The sequence below is a fragment of the Podarcis gaigeae genome (assembly GCF_964106915.1).
Source record: "Podarcis gaigeae genome assembly, chromosome: 6".
Taxonomy (NCBI): Eukaryota; Metazoa; Chordata; class Lepidosauria; order Squamata; family Lacertidae; genus Podarcis; species Podarcis gaigeae.
Genome location: NC_139682.1, coordinates 28112311 through 28140215, shown reverse-complemented (window position 1 = coordinate 28140215; position 27905 = coordinate 28112311). Strand labels below are relative to the sequence as shown.

General features: G+C 42.6%; 2 protein-coding genes across 3 annotated transcripts in view; one reads left to right on the top strand and one right to left on the bottom strand.

Moving 5' to 3' along the window:
* GGT7 (gamma-glutamyltransferase 7) overlaps positions 1–7121 on the bottom strand; it is a 35347-nt gene extending 28226 nt beyond the window's left edge. The window contains exon 1 of the mRNA XM_083746212.1: positions 6814–7121. Coding sequence (XP_083602338.1) covers positions 6814–7048 — 235 coding nt within the window. The 5' untranslated portion in view covers positions 7049–7121. The remainder of the gene's footprint in view (positions 1–6813) is intronic.
* A 7123-nt stretch (positions 7122–14244) lies between these two features.
* LOC310847930 (ubiquitin carboxyl-terminal hydrolase CYLD-like) lies at positions 14245–26833 on the top strand. 2 transcript variants are annotated; one of them, XM_083746255.1, is made up of 12 exons: positions 14245–14345; positions 16902–17330; positions 17822–17954; positions 19053–19194; positions 19834–19941; positions 21628–21707; positions 21924–21990; positions 22785–22914; positions 23090–23198; positions 23294–23406; positions 24787–24976; positions 25744–26833. In XM_083746255.1, exons 2-12 carry the CDS (start codon positions 16917–16919, stop codon positions 25941–25943), a joined length of 1686 nt encoding a protein of 561 aa, XP_083602381.1. In that variant the 5' UTR covers positions 14245–14345; positions 16902–16916; the 3' UTR covers positions 25944–26833. The 2 variants fall into 2 exon arrangements, with proteins under 2 accessions (XP_083602381.1, XP_083602382.1); XM_083746256.1 differs by having other exon boundaries at positions 14290–14340.
* The last annotated feature ends 1072 nt before the right edge of the window (positions 26834–27905 follow it).

Below are 27905 nucleotides of genomic sequence, written 5' to 3'. Positions count from 1 at the left end.
AGTATAGAAAGTTCTGCATGTGTTAGGAAGACATCTGTGCTTCTCAGAACGTGAATTTGTGTCTGTGCACCTGCTTCCATGCTCTCAGTTTGGCTCTTTTTCAGAAGCATGGGAAATCACCCATGGGAGAAGCCAAATGCCATTTATTCCCAGTTAATCCCATGCTAACACCACTGAAGTGATTTGGGGCTAAAGAAGACAGACTAATGTCTTCTAAACTCTTAGCTTGAACCTTGTAAGTCCTGACACTGTATCTCCATGCAAAATAAGGCAAACTTAGACAATTTACTGCCTCAGGATATTATGCTACTCCCCATTTACACCAAGATTATGTGCTGAGGTGCCGGGTGTATCAGGAGAACAACAAACAACACAATGATACAGGGGGAAAGACGGCCACATCTTAGCCAGCAGCAGTCTTGCAACTCCTACCTGCCTCCTCCTGCTGTGATTGCCCTAACTTAGATGGCTTTTACAAAGGACTTAGGCAAAAGCTTCTGTGGAATTGATATTATCAATAACTATTTGCAACGGCAGCTAAAATGGAAGCTGTGTATTCAGAGGCAGTATAAATTCCTACATCAGGAAGCTGGCTACGTTCGCTGCATCATCCAAACTGGTTATGTAGTCTCCTTTTGCTGTGTACAAATTATATATTGACTGCACAATTGGAGCAGTCTTTCCCTCAAAGGATTCACAGAGTTACAATTCCCAATAGTCCTTAATAAACTACAGTGCCCAGAATTCTTTGAGGGAGGAAACATGCTTCGAATGTGCTTTAAAGGTATAGTGTGTCTTACATTATCCATATGGACATGGATCCATGAGGGATAGAGACCACAAAGAATGTGGATTGGAGTAATCAAAGGTGAATTGTAGGAGTGCACCTGATCCCTTAAAACTCCCAAGATTCCTGCATTGCAAGGGGTTGGACTAAATGACCCTTGGGTCCCTTCCAACTCTTTGTTGTTGCTGCTGTTTAGTCGTGTCCAACTCTTCATGACCCCATGGGCCAGAGCACGCCAGGCACTTCTGTCTTCCACTGCCTCCCGCAGTTTGGTCAAACTCATGTTTGTGGCTTCGAGAACACTATCCAACCATCTCGTCCTCTGTCGTCCCCTTCTCCTTGTGCCCTCCATCTTTCCCAACATCAGGGTCTTTTCCAGGGAGTCTTCTCTTCTCATGAGGTGGCCAAAGTATTGGAGCTTCACGATCTGTCCTTCCAGTGAGCACTCAGGGCTGATTTCCTTCAGAATGGATAGGTTTGATCTTCTTGCAGCCCATGGGACTCTCAAGAGTCTCCTCCAGCACCATAATTCAAAAGCATCAATTCTTCGGCGATCAGCCTTCTTTATAGTCCAGCTCTCACTTCCATACATCACTACTGGGAAAACCATAGCTTTAACTATACGGACCTTGTCGGCAAGGTGATGTCTCTGCTTTGGATTCTATTATTCTACTTGCCCAGACACAGCCATGCACAGTCAATTCCATCCCTGCACCCGCTTCCTTTTCTTTTAAAGCCTCCCAAACATGAGTTGAGATACATAAAAGGTCATCTTTAAGCATCTGTGCAGATTTCTGATTTTTTTTTAATCTAGTAATGTAAATTTACCCAACACTTGGCTGCACCAGAGCCAGTGATGCCTTGTTTTATAGAATGCATTGGTGTTACACAATAGGGGGGCAGGAAGAAAGTGAAATTAATGTTGCATGCAAATGTATTTCAATGTAACAGTGATATACCGTACTTTTACTCTGTTCTCTTGACAGCCCCTGCTTGACGCCACAACTATCATCGCTACAAAGAATGCAAACTGCCCAAAGTTGAGCACTTTTACATTCCTTTGATTTATATTAAGGACATGGTTTACTCTCTCCTACCAAAATCAAGGGGAGCTAAAACTGCTTTGCTTTGGCAGGATCATTCTATTGTGGATCACATTACAGAAATAAACTTGCACATTAAAACAGCTCCACATCGTAATGAAAACAGGCAATGGTGTTAAATATGTCACAAACAACGACGCACTCATTTCAAGCAATAGTTTGATGCTTGAATATGGGTTTATCTGCAAGAGATTTATATACATACAATGTGTACACACACAATTTCTTTTGAGCCTTAAATCATCAAATGCTGTTTGTGTGCCACAATTTACCGTTGAGAAATCAAGTAAGCTGTGTCCTAAAGGTATGTCTGTAAATTAAGTGTATACCTGAAGGAGCGTCTCCACCCCCATCGTTCAGCCCGGACACTGAGGTCCAGCGCCGAGAGCCTTCTGGCAGTTCCCTCATTGCAAGAAGTGAAGTTACAGGGAACCAGACAGAGGGCCTTCTCAGTAGTGGTGCCCACCTTGTGGAACACCCTCCCATCAGATGTCAAGGAAATAAGCAGCTGTCCTATTTTTAAAAGACATCTTGAAGGCAGCCCTGTTTAGGGAAGTTTTTAATATTTAATGCTGTATTGTTTTTAACACTCGATTGGGAGCCGCCCAGAGCGGCTGGGGAAACTCAGCCAGATGGGTGGGGTATAAATAATAAATTATTATTATTGCTTATGAATGGGCATAACCAAATTGTGACTTTTATTCATGCTGTGAAGAGGTACAGTATCTACCAGCCTGGCATGCTGTAGCAGTTGGTGTGATGGGATGGCACTTCTCACCTGACCTCTGGTTAGTTGTACTGCTGCTACTTACTAGGAGATAGAGGGGGAGTTAGCGGCAAGGTCAGCATGGTGCAAACGTACTGGCAGAAGTACCAGTTTTACTGTGTTTGATGCATTTGCCCCAATCTAACCTCACTGCTGCCTTGACTTCCTCCCCTGTAAGCAGCAACATAACCAAGCACAGGTCAGGTGAGTAGCAGCAGTCCACCACACTGCTCACTACTGCTAAGAAGTAGTCATTTTTTCTGAGGCTTCAATCCTACACACACTTACCTGGGAGTAAGTGCCACTGAACTCAATGGAACTTATCGTGATGTGAATCACAGGATTACACTATTAATATGTTACACTGTTTGGTCCATGGCATCCACTGCTACCAGCCTGAAAAAATATTCCTAAAGCTCCTATGTGCTTGGGGCGGGCGGGCGGGGCTTAACATCCAAACCAGTAATATATATTCTATTTCCCTAAATTTCCTCTTTGTATGTAAAACTTATCGCTCCAGTTGAGGGGTGTGAACAAGCTGCTCCTGCCAAACAGGTCGTCAGGGTACTGTCATCTGACAGTGCTGAGCAGGTGTTCCTCTCCCTGCCCACTGAGTCAGGGAGAAGAGTGCCATCTCATCCCTCCAATCAGGATAATACAGGAAACTCTGTCCCACCCCTTGCGATGACCACCAGTGCAGGCAAGTAATGGGATCAACCCTGTTTCCTCCCAAATCAGCCCATACTTATTTGCTTCTTTCAAAATCACTATCAACAAGAGACATTATGGCATAAGTGAAACACACCCAACTTTAACCTATCTCTGCTAAATATTTATGTTTTCCTTCTGTTAAAAAGGGGCTGGTATTCAACTACTACTAAGAGCAGACCCACTAAAATTAATGGACCTAAGTTAGGAATGGCCATTAATTTGAATGGGTCTACTCTGAGTTAGTTGAACACACCCCAAATATTCTGCTTAATAAAAAGATATGGTAACTCAGACTCAAACTAATCTTTCTATGTATCCTTGGGGAAAACCACTTCCAACTGCATTTCATTTATAACAGAAGATAACATTTACTGCTTACATCTCCTCCTTCTCAATATAAAACAAATGACTGAGAATGTGTTTTGATGTCCCACTGCTTGGCAATCAATTGTTAGTGATACAAAATAGTATCACCATGCTATTGATGTAGCAGAATATGTTGAAGTTATATTGTACACTGCAACTTTATGGCCAATACTTACAACCTTGTTGACATACATGTGTATGCATATATGTGTGCGTGCGTGCGTGCGTGAATGCATATATAGCATTAATATATAAATGTTGCTGAATTACACTGCCTATAACCCCTGCCCTCTGCCCACACTTTCTGGAGCTAATAGGATTTGTAGTTCAGCAACATCTGGAGAACCAAAACACACATAAACTGTGATGAAAGGTATATCTGGTGCTTCCTGCTTGGAGGCTACCATTGGCAGGGAAGTTCAATGTCTGGCAGCATATTTGAACATGCATAAGGGAGACAGAAAATGAGGACTAGATCCCAACAGAGAAACAAAATATAGAACGAAGATAAATGCAACTTTGTCTATGAATTATAATGATTACTGAGATAAATTATGTTGAGGAACTTTGAACATTTGAAATGGACAATATGAGCAAAAAAAAGTATTATAATGAATAACTAATGTAGTGAAATGCAAAGGTTTTATAGGCATAGATCATTTTATTAATATTTATGCAGAGGGACAGAAATAGCCCAAATATTTATTTAAAACTTTTTTTTGCAGTTGTTGTATTTTCATGCCAGCTACTACTTTTGAGAGCTTGGAAGAACCCATCATGTAAAAGTGTCATGCTGGGCACAGAGGTTTGTAAAGATACTGCCAACAGATACCAGTTAGGAGAGTCAGTAGTTTTACACATTGACAAACAATGAAACAAACTTCAAATGAGGAAACACTCAGGATTCTAACCAATGGATACATATGCATCTGAAAAGAGAATCAATAAACAATTGACATATAATCATGGGGGTGCCAAACTGAAACGTTTATTTAGATTTTGCAAATTTCAGAAGCTTGGAGTGAGCGGACCAAATGGAAATGAAAAATATGAAAACACAAGAGTGCTGGTGAGTCAGGATGGGACAATGAAATAAAAGTGAAGCACTTCTTTTACATATCGGTTTCAGTGTCCTGAATCTTCCAAGAGATCCTTCATATGCTACGAAGGAGGAGGGAAACCTGCTGCTTCCCTCCCCCCTTTGCTTCTATTTTAAAGTGGAGATCAATAATTTTGTCTAGTAATGCAAGACCTGTAAACTCCAGAAGAGTATTAGACTCCCAAGTTTCATTCAAGGAAAGATTTGTGTGTCTCACTTTCCACATTACAGTAGAGGTAGAGAAAGAAAAGCGCATGGTTCATGCTTTTGCTTTTACTACGTCATTGCTACACATGAAGCAACTCATAGCGAAAGGGAGTGGAGTAAACATCAAAACCCTTATCTGAACTACTGGGGATCTGTATCAGAACCAATGAGTTCTGTTGACTTACCTCAGCATGTTTTAGATGGCATGTCTCTATAGATTCATATCAACATATTGGCTTTTTCATTCATTTTTAACCTGCTGAATTAGTGATTTGAATCCTCTGACATGTGTCCCAACTGAGGATTTCTCACAATGTGATGTGTCCGTAAGTTCATTGCAGGAGGATGTACCAAATTACAAATCTGATACCTGTTAGGTCATTCAAAAATCTGGTTACAAAAAATATGCCAAGTATGGATTTTTCTTGCTTTCCTCTTGTGAGTTATCACCAGTATCTGAGATTCACAGCAGTTATCGCTGTAACATGGAGGTTCTATTTGGCTATTCTGGCCTATCCACTATAAGTCTGTTTAAACCTTTTTAGAAAGCAATATAAGCTGATGGCAGTAAACTGCAAATGTAACTGCACACTGAATGAAGGAGTACTTCCTTTTGTCAATCCTAAAGCTTCTGCCAATCAGTTTCAATGGGTGGCTCAGAGATCCAATTATGAGACGAGGGCAGCAACCAGAAACTCTACTTTGCACATTGTCCCTGTACAATCACATTGCAAGAACTAGTGGAATCTGCATTTAAGTTGGATAGGTCTTGGCTACCTCTGCCAAATTTCACCTGGCTTTTGCAGTGCAGATCTGATACAAAAATAGTAAAAGTCTCCAAGGGCAGTCTTAATGCTTGCCAATAGCTGGTGAGAGAACATAGCCCTTGCTATGTTTTCCAATATCTTCACAGAGATAAAGGGAAGGACCTCTGTCTCCCATCCCTCCCATTTTTCAGGCATTACAGAACAAAAGGATGCCACATAAAGTCTCGACATAATGTAGGATGGGAGTGACTAGGCTCGGTAATTAACTTGGCAGTACTGTGAAAAAACAACATTTTGGGGAAGGCTCATCCAGTCACCCCCACCAAAAGGGGCGGAGGTAAAACCATGAGATGCTGATTTGGAGCTTTCAGAGGAGGTGGGAGAGTTGGGAAGATAATGAGAATGGAGGAGGCTGCTTTAGCACAAAAGGGTATTCTGTGGAGAAGCAAACACAGGGTGGGCTGCAAGATCTGGAGGGGTGGAGGACTGGAAAGCCACTCACTTTCTTGCCCCAGTAGGGGAAAGTAGCAGAGCAGAAAAGGAGAGGAAATGAAATGGGAGATGGGGATGAGAAAGGTGGAGAGCGGCAAAGACAGGAGGAAGGGAAATGGCAGGGATGTGCAAGGAGTTGGTACCCAGGCGGGAGAGCGATGCTCACGCAGCACCATCCTCCGCTATGGGTGGGTGGGGAGAGGAGGCTGAGGAGTCAAATATGGCTGCAGAGAAGTGGGGTCCCGATCCCTAGGACCGCTGGGCTGGGACGTTCAGAGGAGGCGAGGGATGGCTGCTGCGCCATCCAAATGCTGGTGCCAAATGCTTCGGGGGAAGGGGAGGAGGAAGGGATGGCGCAGGAGGGGGGCGAGATGCGGGAAGATGCTTGCTTAGGACTTGTGGACGAAGGCTGGAGGCAGCGGAGGTGGATGGGAGGATGGAGCATGGAGTCATGGTCGGATGGAGGGTGCAGGGTGCAGGGAGCAGGCAGGCAGGCAGGCGGCTCCCGCTCTCACCCGTGTCCTGCTCGGCCAGGAACGCGTCTTCCTCCTTCCTGGAGCGCAGGCAGCTCTCGGGGGCGCCGCCGCCGCCGGGCTCCTCCTCGGGCAAGCGGGGAAAGCTGGTGATGCTCATGTAGTCGACGGGCGAGTAGGCGCCCAGGCTGCTCTGCTGGCTCGCCTCCTTCTCGGAGGCACCGGCCGCAGACGACGCTGCGGACGCGGAGGCTGCTGATGCCGCCGCCGTCGCCATCCTGCCTGCCTGCCTGCTTGCCTGCGCCTCCCGGGCCGGGCAGCCGCCGCCTCCGAGCCAAGGACCCCGCTCCGGAAGTGGCGGAAGGGAAGCCGAGAGGGAGGAGGAGGGCTGGGCTGGGCTGGGCTTGGAGCCCCGGGACCGCCCACCTGAGCCAAGGGGACCGTGGGGCTGACGGCTGGTTATTTTCTATGCCGTTTAATAGATTGAAGACTATGTCTAAATGGTGTACAGGAAACAGAAGCAACAACAGGCAAAATAATAATAATAATAATAATAATAATAATAATAATAATAATAATAATAATAATAATAATAATAATAATAATAATTTTTATTTATACCTTCCCCAGCCAAGGCCGGGCACAGGGTGGCTAACAAGCAATAATAAAAACAAGTTACCGGTAAATGAATACAACTTAAAAACGAGATTAAAATACAACATTATAATATTGAAACATTAAAATATTAAAATGCAGCCTCATCACAGGAGGAGAAAGGAAAAAGAAAGTTAAGCCAAACTTAAGCCAAATATTGTAAAAATGCACAGTTATACACAGTATAAAAATGAGGCATTAATACAAAATCATCTATAATCTAATCAATATCTGTCTATCTGTCTACACACACATACACACACCAGCTTCGGATAGAATGGGCCCCTTCCCAAGAAAAGTGGGGGGAAACAAGTTTTGGCAAGCACAGGTGTGGCAAAGACAATAATTACAGGTGCAGGGATGTTAATGGTTAAGAAAGATTTGTATGCCACTCAGTCATTAAATTATTCTTGAATATACAGCTTTTTTTTTTAAGGACAAGTAGAACATACAGGGATGTGGGTGGCACTAGGGATGCAGGTGGTGCTGTGGTCTAAAGCACTGAGCCTGTTGGGCTTGCCGATCAGAAGGTTGGCGGTTCGAATCCCCACAACAGAGTGAGCTCCCGTTGCTTGGTCCCAGCTCCGGCCCACCTAGCAGTTCAAAAGCACGTCAAAGTGCAAGTAGATAAATAGGTACCGCTCTGGCGGGAAGGTAAACGGTGTTTCTGTGCGTTGCTCTGGTTTTGCCAGAAGTGGCTTAGTCATGCTGGCCACATGACCTGGAAAAACTGTCTGCAGACAAACGTTGGCTCCCTCGGCCAGTAAAGCAAGATGAGCACTGCAACCCCAGAGTCATCTGTGACTGGACTTAACTGTCAGGGGTCCTTTACCTTTACCTTTTTAGAGCATACAGAAGATGATCATCTGTAAAACACAGATTAAAATTAGTAAAATGTTTAAAACAGACACGGATAACTAAATTATATTTGCATTATTTAATAACTTGTTAAGCCCACCTGTCATCAACAAGCAGACCCAAGGTGGGGGTAAAATAAAAGTAAGATAAAAAACATACAGTTCCATCAAATCATATGAGAGAAATCATTTTATTTTATTTTGATAAATGTATTTGGATAGGAGTGCTTCAAAATGAGGGGTTTCATCCATGCTATATAAATTACATATGCTGTGACTGCAGAGACGGCCCTACCAGCAGGCAGAGTGAGACCACCATCTCAGGCCACAGGTACTGGGTGTCTGTGAGGGGGGGATGGTGGCAACATATTAGAGGACAGAGCTGCATATACCATGCAGCTTGTCCTGTGCCCATCCTCAGGGATACCACTTGCTGAAAACCACAGGTGGGGAGAGTTGTGTTCATGTCCTACTCGCAAGCTTCCCACTGGCACCTTATTGGCCACTGTGAGAGCAGGATGCCTCACCAGCTGGGCCATTGGCCAGATCAATCAGGCTCTTATTATGCTCTTATGTTCTTATTAGCACTGTAATTGTGCATGCCCCATCCATCACTCATGACACAATATTGTATCCCCAAGGAGCGGATGGACTGAAATGTTTCAAGGCAAGCTTTTTAAGTATACAGTGGTACCTCGGGTTAAGTACTTAATTCATTCCGGAGGTGCGCCGCCGGAGCACGATTTCTGTTCTTATCCTGAAGCAAAGTTCTTAACCCGAGGTAATATTTCTGGGTTAGCGGAGTATGTAACCTGAAGCGTATGTAACCTGAAGCGTATGTAACCTGAGGTACCACTGTACTGTACAGTGGTACCTCGGGTTAAGAACTTAATTCGTTCTGGAGGTCCGTTCTTAACCTGAAACCGTTCTTAACCTGAAGCACCACTTTATCTAATGGGGCCTCCCACTGCCACCGCGCTGCCACCGCATGATTTCTGTTCTCATCCTGAAGCAAAGTTCTTAACCCGAGGTACTATTTTTGGGTTAGCGGAGTCTGTAACCTGAAGTGTCTGTAACCTGAGATACCACTGTAATGGGTTGCCTGCACAAGTAGCAGTTATATGGCAGAATTGTTCCTGGCTTGTACCACTTTGAACTGCAGATGGGAGTGAGGAACTATCACATATCTGAGTGCTTCCCTGTTTTGGTGGGCAGGAAGGGATTATTTTGTGCGCGCGCGCACACACACATGTGCACACACTACTAACATATCAAGGAAATGGGCAAGGTATTGCCTTTCTTTCTCTCATCTAGATTTCCATGCACCTAAGTGTGTGTGTGGGGGGGGAGTTCTTGATGTTTGTGGTTGACTCTTCAATTAAGATTGGATGTGTGCTCCAGCAATGAAGAGGAAGAATGCACAGCTTTAAAAGAACTAAATTTTAATGGTTCACCCAGTTGCCACAGTGGTAAGGGACAGTCTTACCACTTTGGTTTTTTAAAGGGTTACTTGACTGCTCCTGCTTGAGTCCTATATCTAGTCAAAACAGTTCTTTAACTTTCTTGATCAGTTAATTAACTATAGAACAAAAAGAACTGCATGTCCCCACTGGTTCCCCCTAATACTAAACAAATAGACAATAAAACAGTTCTGAGATATTAATCATATAATTACAAACATAGAGGGGTTGATGTGTTATAAGAAAAATAATTTGGATCCTGGGTTTCTGTCACAGAAACTTTAGAGCATTTTCAAATGTAGGCACTTAGAATGCATTTGATATTTTGTAAAGTGCACAGTGTTCTGGGTTTGTTTGTTTATTTATATTTCCTAGCTTGCTCTATCAGGGATGATGGGAATTGTAGTCCCAAACATCTGGAGGGTCAGAGTTTGCCTATGCCTGAGTTAGTGGAATACTGCCTCAAGTGCTTCCCACAGTACCCCACTATCCCAATGGCACAGGAGTGCATTGGGTGTGAGGCCATGAAACACAGGAGAAATGTCCATCAACATTTTTAAGGGGAAGCGTTTCACTATATATGTAAATACTCCACCCTTCAATGACCCAGTTCTCAATTTGTTTTTTTTTTTAAAAAAATATTAAGAGTTTTACTGATACAATAAAAAGAAAAAAAACAGAGTAAACAAAGAACAAACAGAAAAAAGAAAAAACAAACATAAAGTTCAACATCATGTAATAGCCAACTTTTCTTCATTTTTGGACTTCCTCACGTCTCTCGCTCCTACGTTCCAAATTTAAAGAACTTTAGCCAGCAATTTATCACCTTATTTCCATTCTTATTATACACATTTCCAATATTTTGTCCCTAACTTTGAATATTTTTATCTAGGTCTTAAATACCTAATTTTACCATAATATTTATTCAAAATTTATTTTTCTCATAAAGTTCACTCATTCTCATAGTCTTTTCACCAAACTTTATGGTGCCCTGTTGATTTCAAATCTCTCATCCTTCTTAGCACTCATATAGTTTACAGTGTTTTTGTAGGTAGTCCTTGAATTTCTTCCAATCCTCTTCCACTGCTTCCTCTCCCAGGTCTCGGATTCTGCCAGTCATTTCTGCTAGCTCCATGTAGTCCATCAGTTGCATCTGCCATTCTTCCAGCGTGGGCAAATCTTGAGTTTTCCAATATTTGGCGACAAGTATCCTTGCTGCTGTTGTTGCATACATGAAAAATGTTCGGTCATTCTTTAACACCCTCTGGCCAACAATGCCCAAAAGGAAGGCCTCTGGTTTCTTAGGGAAGGTATACTTAAATACCTTTTTCAGCTCATTATATATCATTTCCCAGAAGGCCTTAACCCTGGGGCAAGTCCACCAGAGGTGAAAGAACGTTCCTTCAGTTTCCTTACATTTCCAACACTTATTGTCCGACAGGTGATATATTTTTGCTAGCTTGACTGGGGTCATGTACCACCTATATATCATTTTCATAATGTTTTCTTTCAAGGCATTACATGCCCTAAACTTCATACCGGTGGTCCATAACTTTTCCCAGTCAGCAAACATGATATTATACCCAATGTCCTGTGCCCACTTTATCATAGCTGATTTAACCATTTCATCCTGTGTATTCCACCTCAGCAACAAGTTATACATTCTTGAAAGTACCTTAGTCTTAGGTTTTAACAGTTCTGTTTCCAATTTCGATTTTTCCACCTGGAATCCTAACTTTTTATCCAATTTAAAAGCCTCTTTAATCTGAGCGTAATGTAACCAATCTCGCACTCTATCTTTTAGTTTCTCCAAACTCTGCAATCTCCAATTGTCTCCATCTCTTTCTAGTATTTCCCAGTATTTCGGCCATTCGACCTCCATATTGGGTCTTTTCACAGCCTTAGCTTCCATAGGTGATAGCCACCTTGGGGTCTTGTTTTCTAATAAGTCTTTATATTTTGTCCAGACATTAAACACTGCTTTCCTTACAATATGGTTTTTGAAATTCTTGTGAATCTTAACCTTGTCATACCACAGATATGCATGCCATCCAAAAGCATTGTTAAATCCTTCCAAATCTAACACATCAGTGTTTTCAAGAAGCAGTCAGTCTTTCAGCCAGCAAAAAGCTGCTGATTCATAATACAACCTTAAGTCTGGCAGGGCAAACCCCCCTCTTTCTTTAGCATCAGTTAATATTTTAAACTTAATTCTGGGCTTTTTGCCCTGCCAGACAAATTTAGAGATATCTCTTTGCCACCTCCCGAAACACTCCATTTTATCCACAATCTGTAAAATCTGAAAAAGAAACAGCATCCTTGGCAATACATTCATTTTTATAGCAGCAATTCGGCCCAACAAGGAAAGTTTCAGTCTTGACCAACTTTCTAAATCTCTCTTAATTTCTGACCAGCACTTTTCATAATTATCCTTAAATAAACTCAATTTTTTTGCTGTTATGTTCACCCCTAGATATTTTACTTTTTTAACCACGTTTAACTCTGTCTCCTTCTGAAACCTTTCTGACTCTGAAACTGTCAAATTTTTCTCCAGTACCTTGGTTTTTTGCTTGTTTAATTTAAAACCCGCCACCCGACCAAAGTCTTGAATTAATTGTAATGCCCTTTTCGTACTAGATTCTGGCTCCTGTAGGGTCAAATCTAGGTCATCTGCGAAAGCCTTAAGTTTGTACTGTTTCGCTCCGACCCCCAGTTCTCAATTTGTGACATGATTACAGTATGGGTTACTGTAGATGCACTCTGTAGAATATAACGCACCAGCTGTGGTGAATGAGGCAGAATAAGCCTATTGCAAATAATAATAATTAACTGAGCCAGCAACGTATGTGTGTGTGTTTAGGTTGCGTAACTGCAAATTCTGTGAGGTCACATCTATGTCAAGTTGACCTAGGAGTTCCTTGTTAGTCATAACTTTGTCTTGCAACTACGATCTTCTAATGGGGAAAAAATGTTAGTATCTCCTTTTTTAACATTTACAGTACACATACCTTTGAAATGAGGATTAGATGCATCAGAACTGGGGGGTGGGGGTGAGGACCAAAGGGTCAGGATCCTAGGTCAAGTGGGATCAAGGAGAGAGAAAAATGCCCTCAAAGCTGCCCAGAAATGCCAGCTGCTGATTCCAGCCTCAGTACAAATGGTCAATTTGTGGTTGCTTCTACATGACCTCATTATTGAGCATTCTCCCTGATTTGTTTCTGCAAGGTTTGTTAGATAACATTGGCTATTTATTGAGCATGCACTCTGATTAGTTTGCAGGGAGGTTGTTCAACATTGCATCAAGCAATTGTTATCCCACTTTGTCCCGGCCATTTCCCCATCTCTTTCGTTATTGCACAAAGTCCAATTTTGTCTTCTTCTTTTTTTAAAAAAAATAATATTTATTGAGAGTTTAAAAATTACAAAAAGAAAGAAAAAGAATTAAACAAATCAATATAATATAATACAATACAAAAACAAAAACACTACATAAAACATTGAATTAACAAAACAAAACAAGAACAATTAAAAACACTTCCAATATTTTCAAGCTTATCTTTCATTCACTTGTTTCATTGACTTCCTCACGCCTCCCTTTTTGTATCCCACTTCAATTAACTGTTTCAGCAACTCCTTTCCATCTTCCTCTGTTTTCTGTCCTGTAATTAATCTTAACATATTCTAACCTTGTTTTTCCCCTTTAATACATTAACAGTCTATCTGTACCTAGTTCCTTATAACATTTCTGCCAAAGCCATATAACTTCATTCCATCATTTTTCTTAAGCTCATTAATTTTACAATATTTCTGTAAATAATCTTTAAATTTTTTCCAATCTTCTTCCACCGACTCTTCTCCCTGGTCTCGGATTCTGCCAGTCATTTCCGCCAATTCCATATAGTCCATCAACTTCATCTGCCATTCTTCCCGGGTGGGTAAATCTTGTGTCTTCCAATACTTTGCGATGTGTATTCTTGCTGCTGTTGTTGCATACATTACAAAGTCCAATTTTGTCAAGGGTAGGAGAGAAGGCTTGCTGTGCAAGAGCACCAAATCAACTTTTATTTACGCTACCTGAATCTGGCATTATTTGATTGAATCCCACCTGGAAATATAGTAGTAACAGCCCAGAAGCACCCTTTAATCCAACAGGGTGATTTCTGTTTTGATTTATGATGGCACTAATCTTTATCTTGCAACAGGAGTGCAGTCACTGTACAGTACTGGTGTAATAGTGAAGGCAGGTGGGAGCCTTGTAGTGAGGTTAGACTTGCAGAAGACAAAATCCTGTTTACTCCTTTAAGGTTAAGAAGGGATATATAGTGCATTGGTACGCACACGCACACACACATTGTTAAGCACTTTGCACATTGGAAGTGCTTATTTGTTGCCACACTTTAGAAGAGCTGTGGGTCTTCTTTCCAAGGGCGTGACCAGAAGTTAGATATGCCAATGTTGTTCTGTGTCTTAAAATCCACCCTGGAGGCTGTACTGTATTGCTACAGAAGAAGCAGGACACACCCTTGCTGCTATTTATAAAAAGAGCAAAGCCGGCTCTTTGCAGTGACTGACAAGCCAGGAATCAGATCCCTTCCAAGGTCAGGTAAGCAAAACTGTGTTGTAGGGCTAGATGTAAAAGCGACTGACAGACTTTGTATACAACAAATAAAAAATAATGAAGCTAGTAAATTGGTAACTTTCCACTTTCATGACTTTGTCTTTAGGTTGATTTGGATATAACAAAAGCTGGAGAGCCAGGTATGAGGAAATAACATCCAGCCAGTATTTTCTATAATGTGTAAATGAAAGTTTGCATTCAAAATGTCAGACAAAAATCTTTCCCCCTCTAAACATTGGATTGTTGTTGTTTAGTCGTTTAGTCGTGTCCGACTCTTTGTGACCCCATGGACCAGAGCACACCAGGCACTTCTGTCTTCCACTCCCTCCCGCAGTTTGGTCAAACACATGCTGGTAGCTTTGAGAACACTATCCAATCATCTCGTCCTCTGTCATCCCCTTCTCCTTGTGCCCTCAATCTTTCCCAACATCAGGGTCTTTTCCAGGGAGTCTTCTCTTCTCATGAGGTGGCCAAAGTATTGGAGACTCAGCTTCACGATCTATCCTTCCAGTCAGCACTCAGGGCTGATTTCCTTAAGTGTCTCCTCCAGCACCATAATTCAAAAGGATCAATTCTTCGGCGAAACATTGGATACACTGAAATAAATGCATTGTTTTACTATGCCATTCAAACCCAATGGTGATCTTCATTTCAGTTATTTCAGAAAGGGGGAACCTGAAGCACACTTTCAGCCTCCCCCCAAGTGTCCCTATTTTCCAGGGACATCACTGATTTAGAGAAACCATCCCGGTTTCTGATTTGATCCCGGAATGTCCCGCTTTTCCTTAGGATGTCCCTATTTTCATTGGAGAAATGTTGGATGGTATGGAGTTATCCGACCCTCAAGCTTTCTGAAGGCAATCCTGTATAGGGAAGGTTTTTTTTAATGTTGAATGTTTTATTATGTTGGAAGCTGCTCAGAGTGACTGGGGCTCCCCAGTAAGATGTGTGGGGTTTAAATAGTAAAATGATTATTATGGAATGGGACGTCCCTATTTCCATCAGAAAAATGTTGGAGGGTATGCAGTTTTCCACATTCAGCATGTGGATTTTTTTTCCAAGTGTACAATTCCCCCTTTCTGCAATTATATAAATAATATAATGATATCTCCCATCTTACCATGTGATGAGTTCAAAAATTAGGAAATAGCAGATTTAAAACTATTAACTTACATCTGGCAAAAGTTTTGTGGGTAAAGTTAGCTTTACAGAAGGCTGTAAAAACGCAGGTGTATAGCACTTCTGAGCTAAGGGTGCATTGATTGATTGAGCTGGGGCAGAGAGGGTCACTAACATAGCCTTAAGGTCCCTGAGAAAGAGAAAAAGAACATGAATAGGGGCTTTCTTATTGTTCATTCTGTTCATTGAGCACACTGCCTCTAATATGTGCAGCTGGGAGGTGGCGGTGATGGGAGGTGAGTGAGCTCTCATGGGCTGCATTGTAGAAAAAGAAGTGCATCATGTCAACCATCACGTTTTTGATCTTAGAGAAGCAGCTGTCCCTGGACAGAAATCTGAGCTGAAATCCTGCAGTTCAAAACTAAAGCTCAGCAGGCAATCAACTGTTGTTTCTGTTTCCCATTTGTCAATACGGAGAAGATATTGGTCAAATTTACAGATTATTGTAGGGGTGAGGAGCCTGAGAACCTCCAGTTTGCTTGGACTAAAACACCCATCATTCCTGACCCATTGCCTGCACTGGTCAGAGTTGTGGTCCAACAACATCTTTAGGACAACGCAGGCGCTCTATCCCTGGGCTACTGAAATATTGTATATGATGTTTGAGCGCATAGGAAATGTGCTATAGAAATGCCAGGTCATTATAATATGTACAACTGCATTGCTTAATTGACTAAAGCTGCATTCCTAAGAATACCTACTTACCTGGGAGTAAAGCCCAGTGAACCCAATGGAACTTAAATCTAAGTAGAAATAGCCTTTGACAATTAAGGTATTTTGTTTTGGAGGACCCATCTATTTTGCTGAAATTATATTGTTCTATTTTGGTAAGAATAGTTTGTGTTACTCATTTTAAACAATTGCAACTGTCCTACATGTTTTTATAGCTGTATATTGTATTATTGGAACTCACCTAGGATTGTAAAGGGCAGGTAAGAAACCTTATATATAAATTATTGTAGCTGATTAAAACATTTTTGATAAATTAAAATTATATTCTAAATTAACTGGGCAGCAGATTATTTAAAAATATAATTTTAATATAAAAAACTAGATAAAAAGTGATTTCTTAAAAGAGTCCTCTTTTGTCCCACACAATAAAAAATGGATCTAAAACTTGCAACACACTTGCATGATTTAAAAATAGTGGAAGTATTCATTCGGTTTCCAAACTACTGCTTTTATTTATATACAAGAAGTCAATTAGTCTGCAACTATAATTAATGAACATGAATTTCTTCAGTTGAGCAACAGCCCTGGTCACACTATAAAACCCCACCAACCATTTATAACCTGAGTTTGTCTCTTGCAAGCCTCTAAGGCAATCATCTCCTATCCTGTTTTTTTTTTTCATGTTTACAGGTTGTATTTGCTGCCATGGATTTTGCTCCAGAGAAGAAAGAGGCCTTCATTGTAACTCGAGAGATCTGTGCCGGCAGGAAGAAGATCCCCTTGGGGTCCATAGGATGCTTTGTGGAGGGCAAGCACAGCAAAGGTCGTATAGTTGACATGAAGTCCAGGCCTGTCATAGCCCTGATGAGCAGCCACATAAGACCTCTCAGCCGACACCAGGCTGCCCTGTTGCTCACCATTGAGAGCCCACAAAAGAGGCATAGCCTGTTCTGCAATGAACAGCTCTTCTCTTCCATTTGCTGCCTGAGGATCCACGATGTGCTGCAACTAAGATATGGCAGAGTGGCGACTGTTGGTATTGTGAGGGGCTTCTGGGAACGGCGCAGGAAACCAGGCAGTGGAGAGCTGAGGATGGTCCTCATTGAGGTGGAGTTGCTGGTGAGGCCATAGCAGGGTTTAACTTCAGAGTATTCTGGTACTGTTCTGCTCCTGTTAATGGCGAAGCTTTTAGTTGCTGTGGAGCAAAGCCTTCAAATTCCCCATTTTTCATCACAGGTCCTTCTCTGAATCCCCTAATCCTTTACTGTAGCCTCTTTGTCTATGCATCTTTGCATCCCTTACTCTTTATCACCTATCCTTAAATATATACTTTATGATACCCCCTATATGACCATTCTTAAATGCATAAGGCACTACCTTCAGCAAATGGAATTGTCCCTAAAATAAACTGGTACTGCCATTGCAGCAATAAGTTTGGGAGGGGAAATATAGATCAGGGATGTGATAGCTCCCATCAGCATGGCCAGTGATCAAGAATGATGGGAGATGTAGTCCAACTGATACAGTTTCCCCATCCTTGGTATGGATTATTGCTTCAAAAAAGCAGTATTCTCAACACCGATTATTATTTTCTTTGCTTCTTAAACCAGGATCCAGGAATTATTGCCCTCGGTAACAGCTCCTCCAGGCTGAAAATCGATGCAAGCAAGATTGTCGCTGTTAGCTCCAGCATTACCAATCCCGTTTGGTGCAAAGAGATTGGCCAGAGATCCCTTAAGAAAGGTAAGAGTAGGTGATGAAGTTGCAAGACCTCAGAGACCTCAGCCCCCTAAAATTTCCAGTTTGTTTGAACAATATTTCTTATTAAAGAGATCCATGGTTTTGAGATCATTGTCCCCTAATTTCTTAGTTCTTGTGATATCCGGGAAGATCACAAACAAATGAGTTCTGCTTTGTGCTTTGCGATCTTGGTGTGGCTGGTAGTGTGTTTGTGCACCTGTAAGAGACATGCCTGTTAGGTAATAGAAGTGCCCTTCCCCTCTCTGGGTGTGGCTCCCAACATAACTCAGTGGGAAGGAGCTGGAACCTTAGTCTTGCCTGGGCAGTGAGTCCTAGCTAGTTGCTGTTAAAAATAAATACAACTACTGAAGTTCCCCTGACCTCCTGCTGCCCTCCTGCCACTTTCTGTCATTAGGGCAGACCCACTGCAAATTTTCTTTCCCAAACTTACAGGGCAAGAGCAAGCAGCAATACCATGTGATCTGAAAGGGACTTCACAAGATCTCTTCCAGTGCCACAGAGAGTGCTGGGATGCAACTCAAAATCCAGCCACCCCAGGCAATTGCTTGGAATGCTTGGCAGTTGGGCATAAAACCCAGGGCAGTATTTCAAGGCATCATAGTCTTGCATCCATGGGAGGGGCCTTATAGTCCTCAGGGATCTGAAATTCTGATCACAGGGAGGAGAGTAAGAATGTTCAGACTGTCCCTCTTGCAATCCCTTTTCAGGTTTCCCTGGGGGTCTGCAGGCCCTCAATGTTAAGATTGCCATATTTTGAAAAGTAAAAACCAAGACACCCCAAAAGTTGTTGAGCTTTTTTTAGTTTACTTGCCAAAGATCCAGGACAAATTGCCCCCCTGGATGTCAAGGAAAATCTGGACATATGGCAGCCCTACTCCATGTTGTAGTTGTGGGACTACAACTACTGTCATCCCTGACCGTTGATCATGCTGGCTGGGGCTGAGGGGAATTGGAGTTCAGCAGCAACATCTGGAGAGCCGTGTGTTCCCCATATGTCTTGCTTTAGGTATTTTGGCTCTCGTGGTGAAGGTAGGGTTAATAACAGGACCATCATTTACCATACCCCAACTGTTCTTCTAGTGGGCAGTTACATAATGGAGCACTTGGCAGAGGATGATGCTGAGGCAGCATGGGAACATGACGTCCTGCAGAAGATGGAAGGTATCATGAAGGGCATCCAGGGGCATTGCAACTCCTGCTACCTAGACACTACCCTCTACAGGTTTGTTCAGTGTTGGCTCTTGTTGGGGTCCAGCTCTGTGGTCTCTCCATCATTCCACACTGCCTCCTGCATTCAGCAATGCATTCAGCAAACCCTTCTCCCCTTTATTTTGCTGCCTTTTTCTGATCATAGTGCTTTGGTTTTTTGGAATCTTCATGGTCCTGTCCTTCCTGCAAAATAGACCAGGAATAGCCAACGTGGGCCCTACAGATGGACTCCACATTTGGAAGCTGTATGCCTCTGAATGCCAGTTGCTGGGAATGGCCGGGGGGGGGGGGAGTGCTGTTGCGCTCATGTCCTGCTTTCATGCTTCCCATGATGGCACACTGGAGAACAGAATGTTGGACTAGATGACCCATTGGCCTGATCCAACATGGTTTTTTTTTAGGATTGCAGTTTCCATCATCATCATCACTGACCATGCCTGATGGAGCTGATGGAAGCTGTAGTTTAGCAGCATATGATGAGATGCTGCACATTGACTACTAGACGAAGCCAAAATGGTACCCAGCCCTTGGAGGGCCAGTTCCATCAGCAGCTACACTAGGAAGTAGCAGGCCATGGTACCCATTTTGCACAAGGGTGATGACCTCCCTTTCTATTTCAGTTCGTGTGTTTTATGTGCACATTTCTTTGCAGTTTATTCAGCTTCTCCTCTGCCTTGGATGACATCCTCTATTCATCTGACGTGCGCGATGCAACAGTGCAGCAAATCTTGAGGCAGCAGATTGTGCAGCCTTTGAGACAGTGAGTTCCATTGCATGTTCAAAGTGCTTGTACTCTATCTGTGGTATTCATGTGCTCAGTGATGGACTGTAATTTATTATAAGAATAAGGGAACTTTGGACTGGACTTTTCATCCTGCCTAATTAAGCAGGTCAATAATAGAAAATACCATACTGTAGAGGTAGGGGACAGCTAGTGGGGCCAGATCCTGTTCTCCCCACTCCCATGGACCATGTTGATTACACGATAGCATTTCAAGGATCTCTCTAGTGCTGGAGATCCTATTTGGGCTGGCTGTCACCACTGATAAGCCAGTTGGCACTGCAGCAAGCCTCACTTGTCAAGTAACAATTGTGAGTGTACCTAAAGGCCCCCAGCGGTTTCTTTGCAGCCGTGTCTCTACGTGCCCCACACCTGATGTCACCTGTTACCTTTGGGGGCAATGGCCTTCTGGGCCAAACTGGAACCTATGCCAGGCCTGATTTAGCCCACAGGCCAGAGGTTCCCCACTGCCGCCTTATTTATTTTAAGAAATGCACAAAGAGCAAGAACTCCTTCCCCTGGCCAGTGAAAATTAGTATGCAGAGTGGTTGAAAGAACTGATCAAAATGTCCACAGAAGTAATTATTGGTGTGATTATGACAGCTTCTCAAAGAGCAAATTGCTGGCTTGTGTTAATTAGTACAGAGCAGGGGGTTGGGAAATGAATCAGGCTAAACTGACATTGTAGCAGCATGCCCACTTGCCCCAGCGCTGCTGGAGAAGTAGCACTGGCATCAATGCTGACTTCTGGTGACATCTCACCAGAACTTGCTGCTGCTGCTTTGCACCACAGAGGCACAACCTAGGTGAGGGGTGCAGCGTAATAGCAGCAGCTGAGTGGGGCAGCACTTCCCATTTCCCCTCAAGCCGTGAAACAGGATGCACCACCCCATCTTTAGATGTTGCTGCCAGTATCACTCCTCTCACCCCTGACCAACAGCTATGATGAATTGCAGCTTCCACCAGCACCAGGCAACATCTGGACAGCCACATGTTCCCCACCCATGCTTTCTAGTGAAGTCGTGCATTTCACTGCATTATATACATTTCATGGAATTCATAAAACACATTACTGTCAAGAGAAAATAGAGCTATAACCTTAATTTTTTCAGGTAGCCCTTGAAGGAAATATCCTTGTTCTCATGCAAACACCAGCACATCTGCTTCCAGGTGCAGATTTTAAGGATCTTCTTTGCACCATTGAATGAACCGGCTTTTCAGGAAGGCATGAGCTGATGTTTAATGGCTCATCTAGTATTTTCCCTTTATACTTTCCACTTCCCCCAAGTGATAGGAATTTGCAGGGCTGTCTATTACAAGGTCAGTTTCATGGAGAGAATGCAGGCTGTTTTGTGTTGTAGTTGGTCAAAGACTAAACAACATGTTTAGCTTTTTTTTTTTAAATGTAATTATACACATTGAACATGGACAAGACACAGCAGGATTAACCTTGAAACAGCATCAGTTTCTGCCAAAGCAGCTGCATTCCCTTGCAGCTCCCTGGGGCTGTTTTTTTCCCAGGCACACATTTCTTTCTCTGGCTAAAGACAAAATTGTGAGCAGGCAGGTGCAACCATCATTCCTAGATGATCTGGGTTGCCCATTAATGAACATTCATTGTAAGCAGGCGAGCACATATCTCATGCAAGTATTGATCTTTCCCAGGCATGGCTATGTGGGAGCTGAGAATGTGATGAACTTGAGGAGGTCGCTGCGATGTGACAGCTTTGTTACAGAAGAGAAAGGTAAGGGACAATGTCATCATAGTCCATTCAATGCACCTTTGGGGACACGGGGAGGTCACTTTGCCACTGCTTGGTTCCCTCCTCCCCTAAAAAATACACTCAGACACTTTGAAGTATCTGGAATATGTCCACAAATGAAGAGGGTGCAAACTAGGAGTATAGTTCTGCACATTGCTGCAGGCCTTTTGCTATCCTAATGGAGACTCCTGTTGACAGATCCAGAGGAGTTTCTGAATGTCCTTCTCAGAGAGGTCTTGGCTGTAGAACCCTTGCTCAAAATCAGGTATGGCTTTGATCTGTGGATCTTTTTTTTTATCTTGGCTCTGAGGGCCAGTCACCAGGGCAGTATATCTACCATGTGACTAGGGATGCCAACTCTTGGATTCATAAAATCTGGTGACTAGGCAAGGCCTGGGATTGGAGCCCATTTCATTGCAGCACTGGGTGTGGGTGGGAGCCTAGCTGTGTCACATGGATGAGGACAGACGGCATAGAGTTGAGATAGGTTGGGAGGTGAAGTTTTTCAGTAGGAAGGAGCCCAACACAAAAGCTGTTAATTTGCCTAAGAGGTACAGCTTCTATAAATTGGCTGAAAATGAGAGGGCAGGGAAAACAACTTGAAAGCAAGAAAACAACGGCCTGGTCAATATTATACCCCAATAATGACATTTTTAAAAAACATGGTGGTAGTAGTCAAGCCATACACAGCTACATGTGCTGTTTTGATTGGGAAGGTATGGCTTGACCCAGATTCTTTGCCTCCAGGCAAACACTGGAGAAAAAAAGCTATGGGTTGCACACAGCCACCTCCACAGTTAAGCCTCAAGAGGTACTGTAGTATTTGTTGCTCTCTCTTGTAATGCAATGAATATATTCCTGCAGTAGATCTTGGTGCTGACAAATGTGTGTGGTTTTGCTGGCCTTAGAGCAAGTGATTCATCCTCCATGCCACTTTTGTACAGACTTTTACTAGACAGTGCACTTGTGATAGTGGGTTAACATTGGTATACATCTACACGTACATAATATGCTTTTAAACAACTGAGCTTCAAAACTTCTCCCCCCCTGAAAATTTAGGTCAAACAATGAAGTGCTAGAATATAATTGCTACCAGATCCTTGCAGAGAAAGATGCTACAATCAAAGTGCCCACTGTGCAGCAGCTACTGGAAAAATCCCTGCTCTCATATGGCTTAAAGCTGGATGAGGTATGCAACTGGCTTTAGGTAGCACTGTGTATATTTCAAGGTTAGAATATTGGAGTCTTGGTACAACAACCAAGAACGATCTATTCAGGAGCAATTCTATTTGGACCACTCCGTCTTGAGCCAACTTACAGCAGAACACATACAAACACTCTTCAAAAATGTCCGTTTCTTCCAGATTCCTTCATGCCTCATCTTACAGATGCCTAGGTTTGGGAAGAGCTATAAGAAGTTTTCATCAGTGTATCCCTCTCTCGAGCTTGACCTCACAGATATGGTGGAGCAAGGTAAATCAAAGATTTGATACTGGTTGGTTTTGATGTTACTAAAAACCGATTGAAGACTACTGTAACAAACCTGGGTTCTTTTTCTATGATTGTAGCTCCACGGGTGTGTTGTGTTTGCGGAGGAGAGGCAGCCCACGGATGCTCACGGTGCCAACTGGATTCCCTCCTGCATCCTAAACTCATTAAACTGTTTGAGAACCTTTCTAAGGTACAAAGGAGCAATGAATGATTATTTCATGATAGGTCAGTGGGAGGGTTCTGTAATGACATTGGCAAGAGTTGCTAGCAGGTAGCCAAATGATCCATGTGAACAATGAGCCTTTGTCCTTAGGTTTTTTATTAAATTTTCATAACTTTAACCAATTAATTTCAAATCTGATACACATTTCTGTTACAATTTGATTTACCACCTTTCATTCCATGCTTTTTTACACCCACCCCTTTCACCTACTGCGTAATATCACACATTTCGACTAATACATAGTCCTCTATTTCATATATTATCATTTTCTTCCTGTTGCTCAAATTTCAAATCCTGCTCACAATTTCATTTGGTCATCACATTTTTTCAAATAACCCAAAAAAGGCTTCTACTCTTCCATAAATTGTCCATCATATTGATCTCTTACTTTCGCTTCTAGCTTCGCCAGTACCGCTTAGTAACTGTGAGCCTCTGCCTTCATCTTCAGGGATTTATTGCTACAGCTTCTTGCACACTTACATGTGGAGTTACCCACCCACCAGGCAAGCATGCAAAAATTAGGTTTGCCAGCTTTGGCACAATTTCAACAAACAACATTCTCCCTGTAGGTAGAGATGTGCATAGTTTTCTCTGCTAGATTTCTGCTGGTTGTGCAGCTGAAAAAGGCACAACACCCTCCCTGAAAAAGTTCATAAATTTACCTCAAGGACCTTCCTTCAGAACTCTGTAACCTGCATATTCTCCTTCCTCCTCCATAACATGATAACTTGTATTCTAGGAAATAACACATTCTCCCTATTGGGAAACCCAAAAGTATGTCCCAACTGGTTAGCCTCCCAGAATCCTCTTTGCACAATAAACATTCCAGGTACCTCAGGCAATTTCTTGGCCAAGATTTCCAGTTATAGTGAAAAACCAGCTACGCAAATGGCACAGTCTGTACCAGGCTGTCAGCTAGGGGTTTATTATTATTAATTCATTTACAAATTTGCCTTTTACGTTTTTATGTCTCAAGGCTATTTACATAGACATGGCTAAAATGGTTTTTTAAAACAGTACAAAGAAACCTGAAAATAGGTTTCAAAGCAATACAAAGTGAACACCTGAAGCAGCGATGTCTTTTCATGCAGTTGGAGAAGCCTGCCAAAACAAAAATGTCTTCAATTGTGTCTGGAAAATACAGGTGGTGGCCTCCTGCTGTAGTTCAACAGGTTTGCAAAGATCAAGCCTACATTGCTGGACTGCACTGAAGGGTGACACAGTCAAAGTGTGACACCCAGGATTAGCACAAGGAAACAGAACATTATAATTACCACTTTAAGATGCGGAAAAGCCCGAAAAACAGTGTCGAGTTCTGACTAGCATTCATCTGTTTCTTTCATCCAGCCACCATCTCATCGAATTGGACCGAAGCATCCTTACAAAGGACTAGGACCCAACAGCCTTCCCACAAAGCAGCACACCTTGGATCTCTTCGCTGTCCTTTGCATAGAAAGCAGCCATTACGTGGCTTTTGTTAAATACGGCCCATTGAGACACTCCTGGCTTTTCTTCGACAGCATGGCTGGCACACTGCGTAAGCAAGGATCTTGAGCCTTATTTGTGGGGTTTATTCTAAAAACCAGAGCTCCGCCAGCTTCAACACGTGTTTCCAAGGTTTTCTCTCCCTTTCCCATTAGTTCTTACTTCCTCGCTATTTTCACTTGGACATAGCTTTCTTCAGCACTGCTGAATTCTGGCAACATGGTTGCCATGATTATTGTCTTGCTCTTCACAAGCTCACACGATGCTTAACTACAGGCATCCACCCCCACCACTTACACAGAGGTCACATTTTGGGGGCCCCGTGAGCCTAAGTGAAATTGCGTAAAGTGGGGGGCACCCTCTAAAAAGGCTCTAAATGCCCATTTCCCGCCTGCTCTCCAGCTCTCTCTCCACACACAACTCTCTCTCCAACTAGAGTTGAAGTTCTGGGGCCAGCTGGAGGAGGCACAGAAAAGCAGCAGCAACATGCAGCAGCTGCGCTACCCCAGGCGTCAGCTGCTAGGTGAGGAGGCTGAGCAACCTAAACAAAGCCCTGCTGTGCCTCCAGTCTCTTTAGGGCTCCCTCTGTCCTCACCGACGTCTCTTGGGGGCTCTGGGGAGGGTCTCCTCGTGTGTCACAAGGACTCTTCAGCTCTCTTCTGCTATTTCCTGGTATGATTCTATAAATAAAAAATGCAGATGCTATATGTACTTTTCCATGTTTCTTTCTTTGTTTTGTAACACAATACAATCTCTACTGAAAACTAATAATAATAATCTTTAGCTGACTCTTTTTAAACTGTCCCTGTTTTTCTTTAGAAAATGAGAAAGGAACTAACATTCCTGTGGTCAAGGCCTGCCCTCAGGTTGGAGACTATCTGGCTATGACACCCGAGGAATTTGCTACTGTGGACACCAAGCAGATGGATGCTTTTTCAAGAAGATTTTTCTGCGATGCTTACACATTTATGTACCAAAAGCCACAGCACGCTTCTTACAAGTATTGGTTCAGAAACTGAGCTCCCTCTGAGCCAGATCTTGGAGAGAGAATTCAAAAGCTCACAAGGACCACCATCTTTCTATTGGGAGACAGAAGCATGAATGCTGGAACTGCCAGGTTATAGGCTTCTAATAAACCCCACCTCTAACATAACAGCATTGGTCTGTGTTATAGCAAGCCATTGCTTTCAAAGTCGTATTTTCTGGACAATCATTTTCTGGAATTATCTTCCGGCTTACACACTGGTGTAAAGGTGGAAATCCCTCTCCGCTTTGCAAGATGCCAAGGAAGACTGCCCAAGTGATTGTGGTGTGTTTCATCTCTACAACACCTGCAAAGTGAGAAGAGATATTTTCCTGAAGGAACATCCCAACCTACCTTGAGGATGCTGTACCTGTGCGTCAGGTGGGCATCAGCCTTGTTCACTGAAGGCTTCTGAAGCTGCTTTCATCAGACACTGAAAATGAGCTCTTACTCATACATACAATTTATTTGTTGAACATTCATCCTGATTTGCATCTATAAAGCTTACATGGAGGTTAGATTATATTCTTTATTGAGCTTTTATTCCAATTTCTTTGTGGGGAGGTTAGAGGACAACTGGCATTCATCTCATTTTATTTGTGGGGTGTTTATACATCTTCTTGTTAATTGTTCACTCATTCTACACTTTACAATGCATTTTCTCACCACCTTCCTGACAGCTACGGTAGTGCACCTTAATTGCTTGGATCCCACCTGCAAAATACTGACAATCTAGAGTTGCCCAAGGTCAGTTCATTTGCAACAATTACCCATCTCCCACCCTGAGACCTTTCCTGTCCAGCACCCTGCGTATGACTTCATTTAGATCCTGCTGTTTTAGCTCTTATTGTTTTGTAGTTTTTATATAAATGTTGTTTTTAAATATTCTTTTTGTATGGTGTTGTCTTGGCTCTATGACTGTAAGGGTGGTTTATAAATAACATAATGAAATGAAAACACATAACTTCCCACACAGCCCTACAAGCCACTTTTAGAGAGCTTTTGCTTTCACCTGTAATTCCTGCCAACCATAACTTTTCTGAGTGAAGAAAAATTTAGATTTTTAGTGAATGAGTTGGACTGGTAGTGTGGGAAGAGTGGGAGAGGTGAGAGTCAAGGATTGGTCCTCAGAAAGGTGGGTGATAGCTTCAAGTGTTCAGCTGTGCTAGAGAGGATGGTTTGACAAACTTGTCAGCTGGTAAGAGTTTATTTTACATAGCCATGTTCTTTTCCAAGACAAAGATGGATTTGCTCAGTGGGAATAGAACTGGAAGCAATCTCCCTTGGGATATGTGGCTGGAAGCTAGGATATAGTGATTACTGAAGATAGGGGTATGAGATTTCCCTTAAAGCTGCTACAGGATGGTTAACCTATCTGAAAGAGAAACCTTCACATATTCTGAACAAATTTTATTAACAGCTGATTAAGGTTGCAGTCTGAAGTTTGCAGCAAGATATTTTGTTTCAGAGGGTTGGAAGGAAAGGCTTAATAAATAATGGCAACAAACTTCTGTGGGGTGTGTGTGTGACAGGTGGAAGAATGTTTTGATACTGTGCTTGGCTCAGGGTGTGTGTTCAGACAGAGGCTGTGTGTTCCCTGTTATGCTTCTGGAACTGCCCAATGGAAAGATGTTCAGGGTATTAGCAAGGTATGTGCAGGGAGGGCAAACCAATATCAGATGAAGCATACCACCAGGTGAGCCTATCCTAACTTGTTCAACAAATCCTAGTTAAAACAAAGCATGGATGCATTTGGATAAAATGCTAAGCCATTAAGTGTTATCTTCAGTGTTCTTGGTCTCAAACACTTTAGAAATGGTTGCTGGTTTGGTCTCCTGTTCATATTTGTATTAACAGGCATTGATTTGGAAAAATAATAATCAGGCACAGCATCAAGGATCGTGTTCTTAGCACACCAATGAGTAAAATCCACATCAAGCTGACTCTGTACCTATCA

What these genes read in the sequence shown, in the direction of transcription:
- LOC310847930 (XM_083746255.1), top strand. Translation starts at nt 16,917, where the DNA reads ATGGATTTTGCTCCAGAGAAGAAAGAGGCCTTCATTGTAACTCGAGAG. An exon ending in TCATTGAGGTGGAGTTGCTG is followed by an intron (nt 17,331 to 17,821) that starts GTGAGGCCATAG and finishes TTCTTAAACCAG; the next exon opens with GATCCAGGAATTATTGCCCT. An exon ending in TGTTTGAGAACCTTTCTAAG is followed by an intron (nt 23,407 to 24,786) that starts GTACAAAGGAGC and finishes TCTTTCATCCAG; the next exon opens with CCACCATCTCATCGAATTGG.